Here is a 24,114-nt window from a genome sequence, read left to right as displayed (position 1 = left end):
TGTGTAAAGCCATGCTTTGTAGTGGCCCAGCTGCTATTCCTGCCAAAAAAAAAAGAAAAAAGAAAGAAAAAAGAAAAACTTGGCAGAGACATGACCAGAGATTTTTTTTTTAATAGGGCTACCCTGTCTTCAACCCCCTCCCCAATGACCTGGAATATGTTATCTACACAAAGTGCCTCTTTGTTCCCAAATACCAGGCAAAGCGCATTGGAACGTGGCTTTGGGCCTGGCACAGATACTAAGGCCTCTCTCTTTCCACCAGAGGCCAAGGTCCTCAGTACTCTCTTGTCCAACAGGTCTTGGCTGCCCGAGAACGGCAGCGCCGCCTGCGCTGGGCACGTCCGCCATCCAAGGCCCAACTCAGGGAGACCAGGGAGAAGGTGCGGAGAGCACGGCGCAGGCAGGCAGCCCTGAGGTGGGTGCAGGCTGGGAGGCCACGGCTCGCTTGGGCCCGGCTCCCTTGTCCCGGGGTGCGTCCTCTGCCCAGTGCTACTGAGAAGCCTTCTGGAACTCTCCAAAAGGTTTTTCTAGATTGACTTCTATTGTGTGTGTGTGTGTGTGTGTGTGTGTGTGTGTGTGTGTGTGTGTGTGGTACTGGGATGGAACCCAGGAGCATTCTACCTTTGAGCTACACCCCCAGGCCTATTTTTTTTTTATTTTGAAACAGGGTCTCACTGAGCAAAGGTCCTCACTAAGTAGCTGAGGCTGTCCATGAACCACAATCCACCTGTCTCAGCCTCCCAAATGCTGGGATTACAAGCATGCACCTCCACACTGACTTCTAGATTTCTGGTGTAGCTTGTTAAGGATTGGAAATTCCTGATTATTGTTCCAAATTGGTGTTGCTAAAATATATAATGGGAGTACCTCCAATCATCTTAAAAAAAAAAAAAGTCCCTTCATTAGAGTGTGGAACATGGGTAGTACCCTTCAGTAGGAAGTATGTACTAAGCAAATTCTTTTCCAAAGAGAAGAATCATGGCTGTGTTCAAATGGCATGTTTAAAGACAAGTGGGAGAGAAATTCCAAGAGGATGGAGCAGCCTCTAAATTTTTTATTTTTTATTTTTTTTGGTGGTACTGGGGATAGAACCCTTCTGCCTCCAGGCTACACTCCCAGACCTAATATATATATATATATATATATATTTTTTTTTTTTTTTTTAATTTGGACACAGGGTCTCTTAATCCAGCACGGCTGGCTTTGAACCTGTGCGATCCTCCTGTCTCTGCCTCCCAAGTGTGGGGATTACAAGCGTGCACCGCCACGCATGACTCAAAATTTTTAATTGGATCGAATCTCCTCACAAAACTAGAGGGACTGAATTACCTCAAGCCGAAACTCATGGAAAACATGCACAACAAAACTAGATGACAAGTCGCCCCCCACCGGCACCTCGAACCCTAGCAACGCACCTCTGTAGAGGACATCTTGGGGTGTCCCACGGGCCTGGGGACAGGGCAGCCTAGAGCCGCCACAGGGTGGAGACTAGGAACAAATCGAATCTACCTGGAAGGGATTTGCACACTTCAGTTCACAGGTGAGTGCAAGGGCCGCCTGAGGGAGCCAGACCCCCAGGAAGGAGCCTCAGGTGGGAAGTCCTGGGCAGAGGCCACACCACAGAGGGCAGCCCAGAAAACACTGCTGGGAACAGCAGAGTCAGGAATCAGAAGAGCAGCTCTTCCGGCATTGCATATCACATGGCCAAAGGTCTAGAAAATCCCTCCAAAATGAAACAAACTACTACAGGCAATAAAAGAATTTAGTAGAGTAGCAGATTATAAAATTAAAATACAAAAGCCAACAACCTTTGTCTAGACATATGAAAGTCAGATAAGAGGTTTGATAGAAGAATACAACATAGCAAAAACAAAAGACACACTTAGGTACAATCTAAAGGGGAAATGTGCAAGGCATAGAGGAAAGCTAAAAAATAGTCCTGAGGGCACAAGAATAGACTTACACAAGTGGAAGGAGATACTGTGTTCTTGAATGAGAAGACACAAGACTAGGTTTTCCTATAGTTCTCTCTAAAACCAATTTATAAAGTCAGTATATTAAAGTTTCTTTTTAACAGGTTCTGGTCATTTATGAGGTTAGTTTGGAAGAACAAATAGAAATAGCTAGTAAAAACCCTGAAAAGGTAGAATTTCAGTTAAAAGGTACAACTTCAGTTCACAGGTGAGTGAACTGAAGTTCTACCTTTTCAGGGTTTTTACTAGCTATTTCTGTCTATTTGTACTTCCAAACTAACCTCATAAATGACCAGATCTAGCTCTCCTAGATATTAAAACAAACCCCTGTTAACGAATCAATGTGTGGGATTGCATGGAATTGAAGAGCTTCTGTTCAGCAAAGGAAACTGTTAAGAACCTCAATCGAGAGCCAACAGAATGGGAGATTTTTGCCACCTACCCCTCCGATAGAGGACTAATACCTAGAATATATACAGAACTCAAGAAACTCAACACTAAAATAACAAATCATCCAATCAAAAAATGGGCAAGTGAACTAAATAGACACTTCATGAAAGAAGAAAGTCAAATGGCCAATAAATGCATGAAAAAATGCTCAACATCATTGGCAATCAGAGAGATGCAAATCAAAACTACCGAGATTTCACCTAACTCCAACTAGAATGGCAATCATTCAAAACACAAACAACAAATGCTGGCGAGGATGTGGAGAAGTGAGAACTCTAAGACATTGTTGGTGGGATTGTAAATTAGTGGAACCAATTTGGAAAACAGTATGGAGAATCCTCAGAAGAATGGGAACAAATCTACTATTCGATCCAGCAATACCACTTCTGGGTATCTATCCAAAAGATAGGAAACCAAATTACCAAACTAATGCATGTGTATCTATGCTCATAGCTGCACAATTCACCATAGCCAAACTACGGAACCAGCCAAGATGTCGATCAACAGATGAATGGATTACAAAACTGTGGGATATGGACACAATGGAATTTTACTCAGCCATAAAAAATACAGTTGCGGTATTTTCAGGGAAATGGATGGATCTTGAGGACATTATGCTAAGTGAGATTAGTCAGTCACAAAAAGTAAGGAATGGGATGCTTCCCCTAATATGTGAAAGCTAGGGTGAATGGGGTCATAGGAGGAACTCCAGGTGAAAAAGGATCCTATAGAGGAGCAGATAAGACAACCTAACTGTGGGGATGGAAGGTGGGGAGAGGGAAACGCTTTAAAGCACATGATGTACTTATTCATATCAAGTCAACCACTAAGCCAAGCATGGGAGGGAGGGAGGGAGGTGGGGGCTGGCTGGGTGATGATGTTTTTTACCCCATTATGATGTATAAATACAATGCACCACTAAAAATATAAATAAAGAAAGAACCTACATTGTTACCAAATAAACACCTCAACAATAAAAGGAAGATAACAAAAAGAAAAAAATTATGGGTATTTTCACAAAAATATCAGACCGTTGAAAGACAATGAGGAAATCCAGATCAAACCCCAGTGTTTGTCTCCAATAAAGGTGACGCTTCACATCTTGAGAAAGACATGGGATTTTTATTAAGTAAAACTGGGATCATTGAATGACCACATGGAAAAAAAATGTGGATGTTTTTATCTTGCCTACTACAAAAAAATTACAAGTGGATAAAGATTTTTAATATAGACCAAACCCATTCAAGTTAGAGAAGAAAACACGAATAACTTTCTTGAAGGTCTGTGAAAGGGAAAAAAAAAATTCCTATGAATTTAAATCCAGAAACCAAAAAAAGAAAAATAAACTTGATTACATAATCAAGTATGTAATGTTGAAAAAAGAGAGCGTTGTGCCGTTAAAGACACCATGTGCAATGTAAGGCAGGAAAAAACAAAGATAAATAAAACAAAGATCCAATATACTTCACATGCAAAGAGGTTCAAAAAGTAAAACAAAAAGACCAGCAACTCTCTTTTTTTATGGTGCTGGGGATGAAACCCAGGGGCATTTTGCCTCTGAGCTATACCCCAGGCCTATTTTTCTTTTCTTTTTTTTTTTTTTTTTTTTTATCTTGAAACAGGGTCTCACTAAGTTGCAGAGGGCCTCACCAAGTAGCTGAGGCTGTCTGCGAACCGTGATCCTCCTGTCTCAGCCTCCCAAGTTCTGGGATTACAAGCGTGCACCCCCACGTCTGTCTCCCAGCAACTCTTAAAAACAACAACAACACAAGTTTGTAACCTACAGGCTTCATGCACAAGACAGTTTGTGGGGGAAATAAGGTACAAGTGGCGCTTCTACTTAAATTTAGAGACTTGCAAATTAAAATTGTGAACATTCTAAAACCTGAGCATGCGCTCTGCTGGTGGGGCTACGGCAGGTTCTCTCACACGGGCTGGTGTGAGGTGCAAGTGTGCAGCCCTGTGGGAGGTGGGGAGCTCCAGCACAGGTGGGCTCTCACCCAGCATACCCACATCTAGGATGGGACTTCGAAGACACAAGCGTATAAGGACCCACGCAGGAGACAGTTTATGGGTGTAGCCTAGAAATAACTCACCATCTCCTTCCCACACCGTGGAGTTGTGTTCAGCTGCTAAACAAAAACAAAACGAAACAACAAAACATGAGGAGCCAAGTGCTGCGGTCCTCTCCTGTGCTCTCGGCTACTCCTACTCAGAAGGCGAAGGCAGGAGGATGGCAAGTTCGAGGCCAGCCTGGGCAACTTTGTGAGACCCTCTATAAGGATGCTGACTTTAAAATCTCTTCTTACAGAGACATTTCAGTGTACATCCTCACGATGCTTCTGCTTTTGCTTGTAATATATGGGAAGCATTCCCCGGATGAATATTCTCTCAATCAAGCTATCCGGAAGGAATTTGTAAGGTAGGAAGTCTGGGGGACCCCTCTAGATCTGGGGGCGGGTGCACTCATTCATGACCAGTGCAAGTAAAAAGGAGTCCGCGCTTGGGGTTCTAGGAGGTGTCACTCTGAGTGAGTCACGCCGTGTCTTGGTCTGTGAGTGCAGTGTCAGAAGGGGGAGCCCCGCAGATGGCCCAGTCCTTGCGGGTTCGTTTTTCCTATGCAGAATTGAGACTGTGAAATCTAAAAAAGGTTTTGTCAAGCTGACTCATTGGACCTTATTTCCCCTGTGTTGATACCAGACCTGACTTCAGGCATGTTCCTACCATCTCACTCTGGGTGAAAGGTGGATGAGAATATTCCAAGGCTCTTTGAGTTTCCTGATTGCAAAAAGACATCTGAGTTCCTCAGCCAAAGGCCAGGGTCGTGGTTCATAATCCACGATGCCTGATATCAAACCCTCTCTTAATTCTCCTGAATTTCCCTACTATTTCTCAAGTGTTGATTTGTTTCTTCCTACTTCTGAAAGTAGGAGAGTTTGTCACCGGTCCACATACATGTAAGAACTGAAAAATAGAGAGGAAAGTCCCCATGATGTCAAGGTAGAGGTGTGTGCTGATAGCATTCATCATGTCCTGATTCTTTTCTGTCCTGACATCTCTGAAATTAGAAGACACTTTGTAGCCAATGTATACATTTAATCTAGCATTTTCCCTTATTGAAAGTTGCTGTGTGTGTGTGTGTGTGTGTGTGTGTGTGTGTGCATACGCACGCGTGTGTGTGTGTGTTTCTGGAGATTGAACCCAGGGACATTCTATCTCCAAGCAACACTCCCAGTTTGATTTATATTTATTTTGAAACAAGGTCTCCTTGCTTTCTGAGGCTGTCCTCGAACCTGCAATCCTCCTGTCTCAGCTTCCCCAGTGCTGGGATTACAAGTGTGTGTCCCCACCTCCATCTGAAAGTTGTTTTAAAATGTATAATCAGACTTTATTTCACATGTCAAAAAGTCTATCGAATAGCTTTTTCAAGACAATTTGACTCTAAATTCTGAGGTTCATGGTATGATTTGATATCAGTTATTCAGCATGGGTTCAGTGACAGGAAGCAAAATATTTGTGTTTAAGGGTTTCCTTTTCCACCCGGCTTCCGGAGAATATTTTAATACAGATTCTACAGCATTTCTATGAATATGCTTTGATAAAATCATTCAAGTTGATGGAAATCTTTTGTTAGATTTTCGGCAGTGGTGGTTGGCAGAAAAATCCATTTGATTTTGTTGATTACTTGACACCCTATTTTTTCTGTAAGATGGGGTTATTGATACCCAGTCATGTGATGGCTAGCAGATGTCATCCCCTTGTTAGTTTTATGATTCACTAATAAGGTGAGACCTGGAGATCCCTGTTCAATGAATCTGGATATCCATAGCTCAATGATCCACATTTTTGGTAAAAACATTCTAGCAGCAAAGCTCGGTGGTATTTTCTGCCTCCCAGTCTACAACTGCAGCAGGTCTTTGAGAAGTGACTGACCCGCCTCTCAGCGCTCCCACCTGGGGGCGCGCAGGTCCTGCCAGTAGGTGGCGCTGCGAGCAAGCCAAAGCGACCCTTTGCGCCCTTCTCTCTGGCGATGGAAATCCAAACATCTAAAATTGCTGGCCTCTTTAATTTCACATTTCACAAGTCAGCATTATTTGACACGTTTCTCATAGCAATTGCTGCCTCTTGGTCTTCAACTCAGAGTGTTCGCAGCTGAGATAATATTTTTGAACTCCCTCACGGGCACAGGAGACCCAGGGGCCTAGAGGGACGGCTCCTAAGTTACCCGATGGGTTTGCAGAAGCCTCCTATTTCTCACAGGATGCAAGGCCTCCCTGCCTCCTCCTGGCCTGGCCACCAGGCAGGGATATATTTGTGTGTTCGTGTTCTTAGTGGTACACTTAAACCCCATCCTGTCCCTACCACCCGGGCCACCATCCACCAGCGCCTATTCCAGAAACATCCGCGGTGTCTCAGGGTTTGTTGATAGCATTCCAGAGAGAGGAGCTGAGCCCCGGGGAAGTGGATCAAATGGAATTCATGGGCGGGGCTTCTTGCTGTTGGTGCCTGGCAGGCCTTCCTAGGCTGTAGATTGTCCCCTGTAACGTGATGGAGCTAGGCTACGTGATCACAAAAGGTGACCATGTTATTGGATTCTGCCACATTTAAATTGGATGGGAATAGCCAGGTGTGGTGGCGCACGCTTCTAATCCCAGTACTTGGGAGTCTGAGACGGGAGGATCGCAGGTTCGCAGACAGCCTCGGCTACTTAGTGAGGCCCTCTGCAACTCAGTGAGACCCTGTCTCAAAACAAAGAATAAAAAACAAGGCTGGGGTTGTGGCTCAAAGGTAGAATCCCCCTGGGTCCCATCCCCAGTACTGCAAAAATAAATAATAAATTAATTAATTAATTAAAATGCTTTTTCTCAATTATCCTCTAAAGCTGCCTTTAGTCATCAATGGGATAACTGCTCCAACCCTCTCCTGGGAGCAGGGTCTCAGTGGCGTGTCGGCAGATGGCTGTAACTGTTCCATTCTCTCTGGATTGATCACATCTGCCTGCCAAGTTGTGTAGACCCCCCCATCATGGTCTGGGGTAGCCCTGAAGAGGAAGCTGGATGGAGAGAGGCGCAGTTGGCTCTCAGGAGGGTGCGAGGGGCTCGGGCACCCCACCGCCATAGCGCAGCTTTGCTCCCAAGCTCGTTTGCCAGGGCCAGCCTTTAAGGATGTGCTGTTCAGTGCATCCTGTAGAGCAACCTGGACTCGGTGGGCCAGTAGGAAGAATTAAGCTTGAGTGTACTTGGATGGCTCCAGTTTATATCCTTGTCTTCCTCCTTACCCGTCGGCAACAAAACTACTTTTCTCAGAGAAATATTCTGGCCTCTCCTTTTTATGGAGAAAGATCGGGATAGAGCAGCCATATCTGGTGCGCTTCTGTTTGCTGTGGACAGGACACTGTCCTGACCTTTCTTCTGGGCCCCTTCGGGGGGGGGGGCATGGTGAGAAAGTGTGGTAGAGCCATGGGAGAGGCGCCTTGTTCTCTCGGGGGAACTTTATTCTGTTCTTTTCCCTTTGACTGTCCTGCGGAGGTAAACTGAGGCTGCAGTGGGCAGCTGTGGTTTATGCACATGGCTCTTTATATCACCCAGGTGACAGAATGCTACATTTTGTCAGTTTGCAGTGATTTCAGTGTTCTCCTAAGTTGTTCCTTGGTTGGAAAGTGCCGCATTGTAAAGAAGTTAATTGGAGAAGCTGGGAAGGGCAGCTCAGTGGTGCAGCGTTTGCCTCTCCAGTGCGAGGCCCTGGGTTCCATCCCCAGCACTATAAAAAAAACAGCACTTCATTGAAAACTAGCATTTGTTGGGTTCCTACTATGTGCCCAAAGCACTGGTCCATGATGCCCTCTCGTCTAGCGTTTGCAGCCGTCCTAGGAGCAGGTCAACACCGCCCCTGGCGCGGCCAGTGTAGAGGGCCGTGTCTAGGCCTGGGTGTCCACTGCTCCCTGGCCGCCACCCACACCGTCCCGCTGCCGGGAACCTCCCTGTGGCCTTTGGTATCGCTGACCCAGCACCTCTGTGTCCTGCGGCCATGTGAAATGAAGCCTCCAGTCTCTCATCCCTGCTGAGGGTTCTCTCATATTTATCCCTCTCATTCTCAGAAAGAGATTTTAGGTGAGTCGCAAATAAAAACTTATGCAATCAAAAGCCGCTCGCGAGGCGATTTGCTCCTGGGGAGAAGAGCATGCGCACGTGGGGCGGGCGGTCCACGCAGCCTCTTATCCCCATAACGCCTGGCCCACCGACTCGTCCTCCACTGGCGTGAGGCCTCATAAACTAGCCTGGCTAGTTTCCACTGGGCACCTTTATTCTTTAGAACAAAGGAGAAATAGGAAACCTATACCCCTGAAGCATAAAGGCCAAAAAGTGACAAAAGCCACTGTTAGAAAATGGACACCAGCCAATTTTTATGTGACCTCCTAAAAATAGAAAAGGTCCTTTTTCTCTCCTACATCGCGGTGAATGTTTTGCTGATGCAGAGAATCCATGGCTTACTATGGGGCTATGTCTAGTGAGTCGATTATGAACTGAAATTATTCTAAGTAAAAAGACAGCGTTTAGCACAGCGCACTAGAGCTGCTGCGCGCTGGCTTTGACTCTTGGCTTAACCACGAGCAGGCGCTTACATTTGCCCACTGCTGGGCAGTATCATCTAACCGTGGACAGGAGTTGGTGAGGACCAATTCAGTGTGGACCCACTTATGGAGCTGGCTGTGCTGAGCTGTGCTATGGCCATTGCCCAGGCATATCCCCCACGTCCATGTCCAGGAGCCCCCGACTATCCCGGTCACCTGGAGCCTGGGGGTAACAGAGGGCATGGGCGAGGCTGTGCTTGACATCTCAAACTCTCAGTAGCAGCCAACCATCTACTACCCCAAACACCCAGCAAAACACTCCTCACTGCACTGGTGACTCGGTGTCAGAAAGTGGGCGCCCCTTTCCTTGGTGATGCCCTCAGAGCCCTCAGTTGACGAGCCGTGTGAGCTGGAGGTGGATGCCATCTTTGACTGCAGCTTCAGGAGTGATGTTCGGGAGCTGTTCCGCAGCATCCTGAGTGTCCTGAAAGGACTTGCTGCACCTAGTGCCCGCGTCGACATTCCCTCAGGATGGGGTGTGGAGAAAGGAAGCTCAGGAGGGATGCAGCAGGAAGCCCAGGAGGGATGCAGCAAGAAGCCCAGGAGGGATGCAGCGGGAAGCTCAGGAGGAATGCAATGAGAAGCCCAGGAGGGATGCAGTGAGAAGCCCAGGAGGGATGCAGTGAGAAGCCCAGGAGGGATGCAGCAGGAAGCTCAGGAGGGATGCAGCGAGAAGCCCAGGAGGGATGCAGCAGGAAGCTCAGGAGGGATGCACCAGGATGCTCAGGAGGGATGCAGTGAGAAGCCCAGGAGGGATGCAGCAGGAAGCTCAGGAGGGATGCAGTGAGAAGCCCAGGAGGGATGCAGCAGGAAGCTCAGGAGGGATGCAGCGAGAAGCTCAGGAGGGATGCAGCGAGAAGCCCAGGAGGGATGCAGCGGGAAGCCCAGGAGGGATGCGGTGGGAGGCTCAGGAGGGATGCAGTGAGAAGCTCAAGAGGGATGCAGTGAGAAAGCCCAGGAGAGATGCGGCGGGTCTTGCTCATCTCTCTGATGGTACCCAAAGAGTCTGTGACCCAGTGTGCTGGTGGCTACCATTACTTGGGAGGTCATTTTGTACCACCTGCTCTGGAAAAGAAGTACCAGCTGAACCTGCCAGCCTAGCCTGACACTTGCATTGAGGGAAGCGGGTGGGTTTCCTTTCCAGTAAAGACTTGGTGCCTCTTAAAAATAAGCCTCTTTTCTAATACAGTGTTGGAAGGCTCAGGAACCCATGGCGTGCTGTGCTAAAGGTGAGAGTGGCTGGCTGGGCATCCTGTCCACCATTGCAAAGCCAAAAATCCTTAAGCTGAATCACAGTAGCAGAAACCCTTTAGGTCTCATTCCTTGTTTCCCCCTGTGAGGGCAAGGCTTTGATTTTCTGTTGCCCAGGGCCTATGAGCATGCCTCACACCCAGTAGTTACCCAGTGATGTTTGTTGAGTGAATGAATGAGCTAGATGACCGTCCACTCTCCTCCCTCCCCCTGCCACAGAGGAGCAAAGTGGGACCTGCAAAATATCTGACGTTAAAAATTGGCAGGAATGCCAAGCATGGTGGTGCACGCTTGTCATCCCAGCATTCGGGAGGCTGAGACAGGAGGATCACAGTTCATGGACAGCCTCAGTGAGGCCCTTTGCAACTCAGTGAGACCCTGTTTCAAAATAAAGAATTAAAAAAAAAAAGGGGGGCCGGGGATGTAGCTCAGAGATAGAATGCCTCTGGGTTCCATCCTCAGTACCACAAAAAAATTAAATTGGCAGGAAAAAAATGTTTTTGTTCACAACTTGTCCGTGTTCTCACAGAGGCAGGATTGACTTTGTTTCTGCTCTTGAATTAAGCAGTGCTGGACACTCCTCAGGTGGCCTGAGAAGCACGGGAGACTGGTGGGCCTGGAGTCTGACCACCCTGCTGGACAGGCTGCATGCTGGCGGTCCCTCCACTGCCGGCACTCAGGGAACTCAGGTGGGCCATCCTTCCCTCCCTGGCCACTGCCTGGCATCGCAAGGCACATCAGTGGACACCCTGAGGTTCCCAAGAGGCCACGGGTCGAGACCTGTGGCTGTGCTCCATGGGTGCCATGGCTGTGCTCCGTGGGGTGGGTGCCATGGCTAGCTCTGCACCTGTCAGCTTCCCCCACACACACCCTGCCCCCTCCTCAGCTTTCTGGGTCTCGGGCTTCTGCACCTGCTGAGCTGCCCCAGACCCAGGGGAGGAGGAGGAGGGGATGTGGGGACTGATGGGAGTGCACAAGTGACTACATGGAAGATTCCAATTTAATAAGTAAAACACATGAGGAGAAGCACATGGGCTAAGGGCGCAGCCCAGAGCTGAGGTGCCGCAAACAGCTAGCCAGCATCAAAGAAGGCTCCAGAAAAAGGCAAGGTGGAGCCCAAGTTAGAAAGAAAAAGGGAATGTAGGTTCCATGTAATCCCAGGCCTTGCCAGGGTTTTATTCTCTTCTATCTTTCAAAGACAAACTCTCTTTGTCTTGCATTCCTCAGATACCTTATTCCTCATTCCATTTCGTTATATTCTCTGTGGTCTCATGGGATCACAACAGGTGACAGTTGAAAGAAAAAGACTGAAATAGATCATTCTAATTATGAAGACAGAGAGTGAGCCTGAGATGGCTTCTGGAAGAGGCTGGGGATGGAGTCTTCCCGAGACTCCTGGATGCAGCCTTAGAGTTTTTCTGGGTACCTGTGCAGGCCTGTGGAATCTATAACTTGTGCCTTCCCTGGGACTCTTCTTTTAGCCTGGAGCCCTCAGAGGAAAATGCTACCTCATCGGCACTTCAGTAATTAAGCAGCTAAGAATCTCTTCCAGTAGTCCATGCAAGGTAAGATGTTCTCTATGACTTCAAAATATAAATGGAGTTAGAGAAGTCTGGCAAGCTGGAAGATCATTTTAGCTTCTCAGAGCATTGGGGGTGCTTAGACATGCCAGGTGTCAGCTCTGGGGAAAAGCAGGAGCCTGGCCCTCCTCCTCCCTCTTACTCTCCTCCTCTTCTCTCTCCTCCTCCTCCTCTTCTTCCTCCTCTCCTCCTCCTCCTCCTCTTCTTCCTCTCCTCCTCCTCCTCCTCTCCTCCTCCTCCTCCTCTTCTTCCTCCTCTCCTCCTCCTCCTCCTCCTCCTCTCCTCCTTCTCCTCCTCCTCCTCTTCTTCTCCTCCTCCTCCTCCTCTTTCTCCTTCTCCTCCTTCTGCCAGCCTTTCCCCAGGCCCCTCCTAGACTTGGCATTCTGCCGCAGGCATGCTTGGCTCACTGCTGGGTTTCAGCGATCTGTTCTAGGCAAAAACAGTACTTTTTAATATAAACACCTAAAAACTACAGTGTTCAGCCAGGTGTGGTGGCGCACACTTGTAGTCCCAGCATTTGGGAGCTGAGACAGGAGGCTCGTGGTTCGCAGACAGCCTCATTCACTTAGGCCCTTTGCAACTGCAACTCAGTGAGACCCTGTTTTAAAATAAAGAATAAAAAATAAGGCTGGAGGTACAGTTTGGTAGAATGTCCCTGGGTTCCATCCCCAGTACTGCCAAAAAAAAAATGTAAATTTTTTAAATAAATAAAATTACAATGGTCACATATGATTTCTGAAGAGGAGGGGTGCTCCAAGGTGGACATTTTACCTGGATCATTTCTTCCTTGGAAATTACATGACCAAGCCCCAGGTGTGATCACTCAGGTGCCCGCCTTTGGTGGCTTCATCCTCCATCCTTCCAGCTCATGTAGAGCCCAGAGCCCCTGAGCCAGGCTGCAGACCACTTTGAGAAGACAGGGTACCTTGTTATAAGGTGCAGCATGTTCCCAGGTGCGGCTCAAGAGCCCCAGAACACAGATGAACTGGCATCAGCGATCAAAGGCTTTTTCTGATGGGTGTTTTTCCTACACAGCCTCCAGGGCCGCTTTCAGCACTCATCAAAGACCCTCTTCTGACCTGTAACCCTGAAGTTAGAGGCCTTGAGAACGGAAGTGTGGCCCCCTGCGGAGCTGGGGTGAGGAGGGAGGACTGCGCCTGCACCCTGGGCAGAACAAGGTCAGTGTGGGTCGGGCTGGCATCCAGCCAGCCTGCTGGGAGGCTCTGCAACCAGCGTCTGCAGCAGGAACCGGCAGCTCAGAGGTCCCCGGGTGTGCAGGACTTGCCAAGGCTGGGGAAGGGTAGAGGAGCCTTTAGAGGGCGAGGGAACTGAGGGCTGGCCTGCAGACTGAGCGTCCTTTCAAAAGAGTGGCTGCTCGTGCCGGGCATGGTGGCGCTCGCTTGTAATCCCTGCGCTGCTTGGGAGGCAGAGACAGGAGGATCGCACAGGTTCGAAGCCAGCCGCACTGGCTTAAGAGACCCTGATTCCAAATAAAAGTATAAAATAGGTCTGGGAGTGTAGCCCAGAGGTAGAAGGGCTTCCAGGAACCAAAAAAAAAAAAAAAAAAAAGAGTGGCTGCTCTTTTTTTTCCAGAGGCCACAGAGAGTAGAGTGGACATTTGTCCTGTGCCACTGTGTGTCCAGCAGGGTGTGTAGGTGCCTCCTTTAGTCCTCTGTGGAGTAGGTCTTGAGCAGATGAGGGGCAGCCCTAAGAGAAGCGACGCCGCCCGTGTGTGGCCCGCGGTGGGCTCCCTGGGTGGCCCTCGCCGGTGCCAGGAGGAGTTGCTCACAGCGAGGGCAGGAGGCTCTGCAATCGCAGCAATATTTGCCTTGAGGAATTAAAAAGAGAGAAAGAAATTGTTATTAAACAAGGCTTAGTAACAAGTAATGGCTTTCCAACAATGGAGCCCAATGCAAGAGAGGAAACTGAATGTTGTAGGGAGCCCAGGAGGGCTTCGGGCATATCTGCCCCCCTTTGCTCAGGCTTCCATCTGCCTGTGGGCACCCTGGCTGCTGCAGGAAGCCAGCAGAGCAGGAAGAGTGGCACCGTGGGCCATGGGGTCCCTAGAACACAGAGGGTCCATCTGCCCAGCCCTCTGCAGCCCCGGTATCATCTGCCCTCGTGAACGCTTGCCTGAGGTATTCCAGCAGAGGGCTGTGGTGGCTGGATCTTTACACAGGTTCCCAAGCATGGCTCCCGAACCTCACTTGGAACTTGTACTGCTTCCCAGGCCCGAAGCCCGGGCGGCCCTCAGGGCCCTCAGGGCCAGCAGATGGATCGACCGCAGCACCAGGACCGTGTCCGTGCATTTCACCCTCTACAACCCTCCAACCCGACTCTTCAGCAGTGTGACCCTGAGGGCAGAGCTCCTCCCCACTGGGGCCCTCGCCCCCACATCCCTGGTGGAGTCTTTCAAGATCTTCCACGGGGAATCGGCTCCATGGTACCACCTTGTGCTGCCCGAGGTGAGCTCACCCGCAGGGAGATGGGCTTTGGACCCCAACCAGGGGGACAAACACACACCTACTGACCCACCTTCACCCACGCCCTTGTGGCTCCCTCCCCTCATAGCAGGCTTGGTGCTAGTGTTGGGGCACAGGATGAAGAAGACCTCCATGGGGAAACCAGCCATCGAATACGAAGCAGGCATACATTCAGAGTTCATCCTAGGAGAATCGGGACTGATGTCTTGATTCTTGTCAGTCTTAGCATCAGCTGCTATAAGAAAACAGTTAGCAGCTGGGAACAGTGGCACACACTTGCGATCCCAGTACTTGGGAGGCTGAAATAAGACTATGGCAAGTTCAAGGACAATCTCAGCGAGTAGTGAGGCTTTCCTCAACCTAGCAAGATCCTGTCTTACATAAAAAGAAAAAAAAAGGGATGGAGGTGTAGCTCAGAGGTGGACCGCCTCTGGGCTCAATCCTGGGTGTTTTCCTGGAAGCACTGCTGGGTTTGTACCTTATTTATTTAGCTTTTCTGCCATGAAGCACCAAGTCCAGCTGTCACTTCAGGTCAAGCTTGCTTTGTCTCAGAAGTGGAGGGGAGAATCCCAAAAGGCTTTCAATTCTAGGGCCTGCTCAGAGACACAACAACGGCTAAGGCTGAGTTGCACTCAGAGCTGTGCATCTGTGGACTGAGCTGAAACACTTGCTTTGGGTGCACGCACACACGCCAGTAGTCAAAGTCAGCAGTCATCTAGTGTAGTATTTTAAAATATCAGAATTCTTGCAAAAAAAGATGGGTTACAGTATCAAGATTTTAGACCAGCAGGATCAGGATTTTAGACCATCAGTTTTGTTGATGTCTGCATGGCCTCCGGCTCCCAAACGACTTGGAACAGGCTGCTACATAACATATTTCACTGACACCCAAAGTGAACTTTACTCTGGTTGTGTCTGTGGCTCCTTAGCGCAGGTCTGTGGAGCACAGGCACGTGCCTCCAACAGAGGACCAGAAGGGAGTGCACGGAGCCTTGGTGATGGGGCCCATCCCCCGCCATCTGATGACTCTTCCGGAATTTGGATTAGTACATGAATATATGAAGGTGTAAATAAATGGATAACTTATGGCTGGTGAAAAGGCCATTTAAATAGAACTTATAGGAGCATTTAAAGGCTTTACTTCATAAAAAATTAGTGCATATCATATCTTATATATGTTTATCATTGTTTTTTTTTTTTTTTTGGTGGTTGTACTGGGGTTCCTGGAAGCCCTTCTACCTCCAGGCTACACTCCCAGACCTATTTTATATTTTTATTTGGAAACAGGGTCTCTTAAGCCAGCAAGTCTGGCTCTGAACCAGCGCAATCCTCCTGTCTCCGCCTCCCAAGCACGGGGATTACAAGCGTTGCACCACTATGCCCGGCTTTATCATTGTTTCAAATGGTGCTAAGGAAGGACTAGCTGGCGGGCGTGGAGGCTTAGAGGCCTGATGGGGCAGGGAACTTTCACATCCCTGGTTCTGATGCCTGCAGGTCCTAGCGACTGGTGTAGAGCTGGGCTGCTTCTGTGAACAATAAACAGGTGATGAGGTGCCACTCGGTCCCAGGGCAAGTTCATTCTCAGATGTTGCAGAGCAAGAAAAGGGCTGGTGTCATATCTACTGAAAGAGTGATTGGCAGGGAAGCCAACAAGAAGCTTGGACCTTTAAAAACCCAAAGTACTTGAGTTTTTATGTCTTGTTTACATTCTCTTGGCAGCTGTTCTTCCTGGTACTCAACCTGATTCACCTCTGCTTCCAACTCTACAAAATGGTCGAGAAAGGTGTCCTCAAGTATGCTAAAAAACCAAAAAACTGGCTGGAGGTAACACTCTCTTAGGTCATTTATTTTGTGAAAATATAATACCAAAAAGTCAGTTTTTCAGCCTGGCGTGGTGGCACACTCTTGTAATCCCAGCACTTTGGAGGCTGAGACAGGAGGATCATAGGTTTGCAGCCAGTCTCCGCTACTTAGTAAGGCCCTCTGCAACTTACTGAGACTCTGTTTTAAAAAATAAAGAATAAAACTCGGGCTGGGGATGTAGCTCGGAGGTAGAATGCCCCTGAGTTCCATCCCCAGCACTGAAAAAAAGAAGTGAGTTTTTTTTTAATCTAAGAAGGAAAGGTTTTAATGAGAAATCAACCAGGCACTAGTTACTTTCAACACTGCAGTGTGCTTCTTTAGAGTCTGGATTCCAGAGGAGAACTTGAAAGCTTCTTCCTGGCATTCCCGCAGTCCCCTTATGACCAGGCGTTGTCAGATGCTGGTGGCCTCCCTCGGGAGCTGACTGAGCAGCCCCACTTCCTCGACATTGCAGCTCTCAGCGATCGGAGTGGCTCTCGCCTACTATGCAGCCTCTGGCCAGCTCACTGCCCTTGCCAGGGATGCCGCTGACCAGTTTCAAAAAGGCCTTTGTCAGGTGCTCATGGACCTCAGCCCGATGGCGCTGTGGAATCAGGTACGATGGGGTCTCTGGGGCACACAGACAGGGACCAGGGCTGAGGCTTTCCACATGGCAATGGTCACTCAGGTCTAGAATGTACGGGTGAGGGATGGTCTGGGTGTGGTCTGATGGTGCTACGAGCTTGCAGGTGTTGGTGGTTGGAGCGTAGAGGGCCTGGAGAACCTAGCACATGCTCCACAAGCCAGAGGTGTGTGGGTTCTGCGTGGAATAGATGGAGCTCAAGAGCCTGGGATTTTTTTTTAAGGTACTGGGGATGGAACCCAGGGGCATGACCCTGGGATTCCTGAGGCCCTTGAGCTGCATGAGGAAATGGTTGTCAATGCAGGACAATGGCTAGTTCTTAGACACACTCTGTGGCGTCTGTCCCTTCCATCTGTGACAGACCTAAATAACTAGAGGTAGTCTTTACAAGTGACCACACTTAGGCTCAAGGAAAGGGCTGGGCCCCGTGGTGGGGAGAAATCCAGCTTGCTGAACTATCACCCCAGGGTCCCATCTGAAAGATGGCATCCTTTACCAGGAGGACCAGGCGAACTCTCACAGGACGGGCCTGGCCAAGGCCTGCGGAAGGATACTCAGGGCAGGGATCCACCACCACCCGCAGGTCCAGGGCCTCACACCAGCATGGGTGTGTGGAAGTCGAGCCCACATATTATTCCTTTTCCTGTTACAGCCACAGCTAACTCTTCCTCACCCACAGACCTCCATTTCCATCCACCTAGGGAGGCCGCTGGGCCAACCCATCCCCAGGGCAGAGAGGTTGCAAGACAACCTGTAAGAAAGAAGACCCCACTAGTCTCAGATGCTCCACCACATCCCCTCCATCTCCTTTTTGGTCCTCTTATGACCTGGCCCTAGGCCCGGCTCTTCTCTTTATGTGGGAAGTTGTGGGCAGCATGAGCCCAGCAGCCCTCCTCCACAAGAGTTCTGGCTCTTGGTTCCTTCCTAAGCATCTCCAGCAATGGACCATTTTATTGCAAGCACCAGGAACCCACCAGGAACCTAGTGGGTATCACGTGTGCTCTGACAAAGCCCAGGCAGGGGAGTGTCTGGGCTTCATCCTTAGGGAAAAGAATTGTCTTTCTTTGGCAAAGGTCAATAGGGCTGGTGTCCTGGTTTTCATACAAGACAGTAGACTGTATAGCACAGTAGCCTGCCCCCTTTTGAGCTTCACAGAAACAGCAAGGCTAGAATACTGACCTTAGTGTCCTGCGAATGCTTGGTAATTGGTACTTACTCCTGGTTCTAGTTCATCCTCTTCTGCAGACATTAATTCTCCATGTCCCTGGGAGTTTCATGGTCTGTGTAACTCCATCTAATCAAGGAATACTTCATGCATGGCCCAGGGCAGATGCAAGCCTCTACCTTCTCATCGCCTGGCCCTACACACTGACCTGCTGTGCTCTTCTGTCTCAGAGGGTGCGATGGCTCCGGGGAATCCTCTCCTTCCTCTGGACGTTGAAAGGCATTTACCTCCTGGGATCCCTAAGCACCACGGCATTCTGCCCTTTTATGATGCGTCACTTTCTCTCCTACGTCTTGGTACCAGCGGTAAGATTCTCACCTCTATCCAGGGATTTCCCCAAACAGCAAGCTGTCATCAGTCGTTAGGGAAATGCAGACTTCTCTCAAGGTGAAACACCACCCCACATCCCAGCCTTCTAGTCCATTTGGCAGTGTGGCTTTCAGATAACTGCTATCAGCAGAGACGTCATCAGTTCCAGTCATGACAACAGTAACTGTGATTGGTAAACACTTGCTTGGGGTTACGCTTCCTGGTAGCACACTGTTATCATTCCTTGTGTAAGTAGTTATTGCCACCAGTGGCGCTCTGGCAACGGGTCGGGAATGGTCTGTGGGGCCTCTCAGATGTACCTCGCTTAGTGGTCACAACAGGCTGTGGCCAGGCATTGCTGTGGGTGAGGCTTGCCTTGGAGAGGTACCTCCCCACTCCTCCCACCGAGGGGTCACTGTGTGGTACAGTTGCTGTGAGCACAGCTGTGCACTGCTCCATGCAGCCCTGCCCCAACTCTGGCTTCCATCTGTCAACTGTGCCCTGTATTCAAATACTTCCCCACTAATGGAACTCATTTTCCTAAAATTTAATGCCCTGGTAAAATCATAGAAGAAAGAAACCCCAATCAAGAATTAAAAAACAAATGTGGTTGCTTGGACATACCCTGTTTGTCTCCAACCCCAGCACATGGCAGATCTCCATCCTCCTGGGGTGACCCTGAAGTCCAGGCTGGAGAGGGAAGCCCAAGATTAGCAGGTCTAGAGTGTAGCCTGTAGCCCAGATGAAGCTGCTGGGTGCTAGAGTTCTGACCTCGCCCTGGCAGGCCACAAGAGCTTGCTGTATTCATACAGGTTCTAGTACAGTACCTGTTTCCTACCTCTGCACAGCACAGAACTGCAGTCAGGCTGGAGCAGTCTCTCCAGGTGGCCTGAGTGAATAGCCCTGGCTTTCAGATACAGGACTCAAGGAGCTCCAGGCAGGGCCTCCTGCTCCAGAGAGCAAAGGTCCCCAGACCCTGCTGGCCCTGTGCTTAGTGGTCCCGGCTTAGCACGCCAGGGCAGAGAGAGTAAACCTTAGCGTCAGAAAGAGCTGCCTTCAGTCCTGGCTGCTCCCTCCTAGCTCACTGTTGAGACCATGGACCAATTACCAAACCTTCAGCTCCAGGAAGTGCATGGATGGTATGGGCCTGGGAGGATTATTGCTGGCCTTAGAATATATATATATATATATATATATATATATATATATATATATATATATATATATATATATTAGAATATATAATATATATATATTAGAATTTACCCAGCAATGAAGCTGGTCGTTATTAACATTTAGCAACTTAAAAAATGCTTTTATGTAAGCCGGTTGTGGTGGCACATGCTTATAATCTCAGCATTTGGGAGTCTGAGACAGAAGGATCACTGTTTGTGGCCAGCCTCAGCTACTTAGTGAGGCCCTTTGGAACTTCAGTGAGACCATGATTCAAAATAAAATATAAAAAAAGTAGAGCTGGGGATGTCACTTGGAGGTAGAATGCCCCTGGGTTCCATCTTCAGCACTAAAAAATAAAATGCTTTTATATAAAGAAAAAAAGTCTAAAATGTAAAATAATGTTCAAGGTAGGTAGTAGAATTCAAACTGGCCAAAAAGCACACTACCTAGGGATCAGCAGAGTCCAGGTAGGCCACTGGCCAGATTACCCAGGACATGGACTCATGGGTTACTCTTTCCCCTGAGTGCCATTCCAGTGGTGACATCCCACATGCAGAGTGCTTGACACCAAACAAGCTCCTGGATATGAGCAGGTGCAGGGCCAGGGTAGCAGCAGAGGCCGGGGGTGCCTGCGCGGCTGCAGTTCATGGCTGCAGCTCTGGCTCGGGAGGCCCAGTGGTCAGGCCATAGGCCATATACATGCACCTGTGACGACCACCAGCTGACATCTGTCAGCCCGGTTGCAAAAGCGTTGGTCAGCACCAGAGCTGGTCTGAGCAGATGGAGTAAGAACCAAACTGAGACACTGATGCAAACCCTGAGGTTCCAGACCAAGTGCTCTGGCTATCACAGCCAGCCAGGACTTTGAGGTTTAGGGGAACTGAAATAACACTAAGTTGGCTTTCCTATTGCTTCTTGAATGGTCTGCTTTACCCAGCCCTTGCTGCGTTCTTGAGACATGAAGGCTAGGGAGCCATGGCCTCCTGTAGGGCTAGGGGGTCCAGCCTGGGCTGGGAGGCAGGCAGATGGGAGCCCTTGCAGAGGAGCAGTGGAGGGAGGACAGTGCTGGGACAGGAGGAGCACTAGCGCTGAAGTGGGAGCACCGGCCACCTAGCTGAGCTGGCATTTAGAGATGAGCAGAGCAGCGCTGGGGAAGCAGAGGGGATCGAGGCTGGCCTTTCCAGAGTTGGTTCCTAAGCCCAGGAAGTCTCGAGCCACCCTCCAAACACTGCCCCTCCACGCTGTCACTACTGAAAAGCAATTTGGAGCCTGCAGGGGAGCCCTCTATGTCGAAGAGCGGGTGCGGCCAGTTTTGCCCTTTTCTCTCTACAGCTGGTGGGGGCTCTTCTGCTGGCTGCCCGGTCCCACCTGCTCCAGTTCTCGCTCTTCCTCTGGATGCTGCCATCAGGCAACTTTGCAGATCCCTTCCCAGGGCTGCTGCCCCATTTTCCTGGAAGAAGCCAAAAAGATTCCCTCGGCAGCTTTCCGGGGTCCGACCAGCCAGCCCTGACCCGCTACTGCACAGCCCTCGTGCTGCTGACAACCATGCTGTGCTTTGGAATGGTACGTAAACACACCCCCCCATACCCAGAAGTCAGGGTTTGTGAAAGTGTCCTCTGCTGTTGAGGCAAAATGCTTTTTGTGCATAGGGAATAACACTTCCAGGTTGTTCAGGCCAGGTCTCGTGGGATCAGAACCCCGAGGCCGTCTGACCTGCCCTAGGCTGGGGCTGGGGACCAATCCTTTGCCTAGAAAAATCCTGCAAGGTGATACCTACCCCAGGATGCTGCCAGGGCTGGAAGACCTTCCCCTGCACTGAATCTCAGCTCATCTTTCACTGAGCATCTCTCGCTGCCAAAGGCGTAGCTGCTGCCCTGCCCTCTCAGTCTTCAGACGGCCCCTGCACATGCAGGACATTCATCTGAATGCAGGGCATTCCCTGTTCTGTGCCCTTCTACTTACCTGCCACAGGTAAATCCAATCACCGGGCTCAGAGCCTGTCATCAGAGAAGAAGGTCGCTCCCTGACCTTGCCCTGCCCCACAGTGTGGGGTTGACAGGCTTGACGAATACAAGCACAGAATATCTACTTACTAATAAATTTCTATTGCCAAGTGGAAGCTGCTGAGGATATCAGAAGTCTCTGTATTTAGATGGCTCGGAGTCAGAATTATTTTTAGAGGTTTAGGGTAGCTGGGGAGAAGATAGCAATTGTCTGTCCTCCTTCAACCAGTGTCTTTCTTCTATTGAGGGTTTAACCAAAACAATGTAAAAAATAATTAAACACAGGAGCCAGGAAAGCAGTCATGAGATGGACCAGGAAAAAATAGCAAGGCAGTTGTGGGTGAGTCAGGGAAGGAAAGGGTAAACAATTTTGTGAAATAGGAAGGTTATGTCAGGGTCTGCCAGCTTGTCAGTCCTGTTGGGTCCTTGGAAACTTGCTTACAACAAGTGTCCACTTGGGTGGGTAGTTTGTGTCCCCCCCAAACTGGAGCGAGGTGACCTCAGAGCTGAGGACCAAGAAGGCTTCAAACAAATTTCAATACAGTGAATAATTTTTTTAGTGTCTTTATACACCTGTAATACTTCAGACATACTCTTATAACAATTATTTGTTGCCTACCTGAAATTAAAATGTAACTGGCCCTATGTTTTATCTAGCCATGTGCCTGGCTCTTGCTGTTCTGCCTAGATCCTCCTCAGGGTCAACCCCAGGTGGCTGTATCTAGCTGGCAAGGGATGGGCTCACACTTCTGCTTTGGGAAGACCCCGAGGTTCCTGCTGAAGACTGAGGGTTGGAAGCCCCTGCTCTATGCTTGGCCAGGCGGGCTGGGCGGCTGTGTGTGCTGCTCTCTTCTCTAAGCAGGCCTCTTGTTGGGTCCTCCTCTGCACCCCATTTGAGGTGAAGTCCTGCTCAAGCTCGGTTCCAGGCCTTTCTGGGCACCACAGCAGACCCAGCCCGCTGATGCTCCCCTCCTCTCCCAGAGTCTCAGAGGGCAGGCCTCTTCCCTGCACCAGGGTCCCCGGTGGTCGCTTCCTGACTTCCTCTGAACCCTGACCACACGCAGAGCAGGTAGACCAAGCAACATGCCCTGCCTTCCCCCATGCTTCCTAACACATGCAGAGCCTAATGCAAGTTGAATGGGCTAGATTCAAGCTTTGTAAATGACTGCAAATTCCCTGCTGTCTTTAAAATTCTACCAGTGTTCTCATTCAGTAGATACTGATACTAGAAATGAGTGCACACGCTCTCATCTTGACAACTCAGGCCCTGTCCTTCCAACGAATAGTGGGAGCCAGGAATGGAGGTCCCGGGTGCCATACTCAGGTACTTGGACTCAGTTGCTGGAAACTGGAAAGTGAGTTCTGGAGGTCTCGCCATGCAAGAGTTGGGCTATGGTGGCCTTGCTGACACAGCAGACCTATGTGTGCTGTTTCTATGCATTTGTTACCTGTCTTCTCAGGTTCCTGAGCATCCCTGAGTAGTTCTGACACATACTCATAGGTTGAAGGGGTTCAGTGACTGATGAAGGACAAAGATCTGACTATAAGAGACAATAAAAACACACAAGCTCCATGTGGGTGAAGTTTGTTTGGACACGTTTCCCTGGGGGAAGGGGCATCCCTTACATACTGAGACCATCTGGAGGCTTATGGCCTAGGTGGTGAGGGACTCCCAAAGGGATGAGGACAAGGGAAATCCCGGGGGCAAAGGGCTGCCATGCCTCGAGGAGTTGGAGCAGTGGAGGGGTGGCTCTGGTCTCCCACAGAGCTTCCAAGGGCAGCAGTGATGGGGCCTTAGAGCCACAGGTCCTGACCCTCAGCATTGCAACGGTTGCCCTGAAGCTGCAGGGTACACACAGCAGACAGGCTCAAGATGGCTGGAAACTCACTTCTTTAAGCTATTTTTAAAGCAAGTTGAAGTGTAAAATCATTGAGTCTGGTGCCAACAGGCTTTTGAGATAATAGGTACCATCTTGGAGTGAGGAAATACACAAACTAAGGAACAGTTTGCAGTGGAATCATTTCCATTTCACAGTTGAGAACACAGCATCCTGGGGGCCTCTGGACCCCTTGTTTCTCCCAGACACAGTTATGTGCTCCCGTGTAGTGGCTCGCCAGGGAACACTGAGCTGAGATGCAGAAATCACATATGAAAATGCGTATCTTTTTAGTAATCTTCGCCCAACTGTTAGATATTGAAAACCTCCTTTGTAATAAGATTAATGTCCATTGCCAAGTTCAGCTTGCTGCCACTTGGCTTAATTAATAAAATTTGTTTTTCTAATTTTTTTTTACCAAGCACATACCAAAAATTCATCAAATAACTTGGTAAACTATAATCTCTATTTGATAATGTAGAAAGTTAACAAAGCCATTTGTGTGTGTGTGTGTGTGTGTGTGTGTGTGTGTGTGTGTGTGTGTGTGTATGGTACTAGGGATGGACACAGGGGCATTCTGCCTCTGAGCAACATCCCCAGCCCTATTTTTTTATTCTTTATTTTGAAACAGTTCTCACTGAATTGCAAGGAACCTCTCAAGTAGCTGAGGC

The 24,114-nt window shown here is 49.2% G+C and overlaps 1 protein-coding gene across 1 annotated transcript in view; it reads left to right on the top strand.

Annotated features, from left to right (window-relative positions):
• Window positions 1–24,114, top strand: part of PKD1L1 (polycystin 1 like 1, transient receptor potential channel interacting) — a gene marked incomplete at both ends in the record, with an annotated part of 115,514 nt that overhangs the window by 68,453 nt on the left and 22,947 nt on the right. The window contains 11 exons of the mRNA XM_080701159.1: window positions 297–415; window positions 9,163–9,239; window positions 9,378–9,530; window positions 10,891–10,994; window positions 11,787–11,870; window positions 12,921–13,063; window positions 14,116–14,350; window positions 16,088–16,192; window positions 16,686–16,826; window positions 18,249–18,383; window positions 20,896–21,126. Of these exons, the coding sequence (XP_080557285.1) occupies window positions 297–415; window positions 9,163–9,239; window positions 9,378–9,530; window positions 10,891–10,994; window positions 11,787–11,870; window positions 12,921–13,063; window positions 14,116–14,350; window positions 16,088–16,192; window positions 16,686–16,826; window positions 18,249–18,383; window positions 20,896–21,126 (1,527 nt within the window). The remainder of the gene's footprint in view (window positions 1–296; window positions 416–9,162; window positions 9,240–9,377; window positions 9,531–10,890; window positions 10,995–11,786; window positions 11,871–12,920; window positions 13,064–14,115; window positions 14,351–16,087; window positions 16,193–16,685; window positions 16,827–18,248; window positions 18,384–20,895; window positions 21,127–24,114) is intronic.

This window comes from Muscardinus avellanarius, assembly GCF_963383645.1.
Source record: "Muscardinus avellanarius genome assembly, chromosome: 9".
Taxonomy (NCBI): domain Eukaryota; kingdom Metazoa; phylum Chordata; class Mammalia; order Rodentia; family Gliridae; genus Muscardinus; species Muscardinus avellanarius.
Note: the sequence above shows the minus strand (reverse complement) of the source record. Positions and strands in the feature narration are given on the sequence as shown.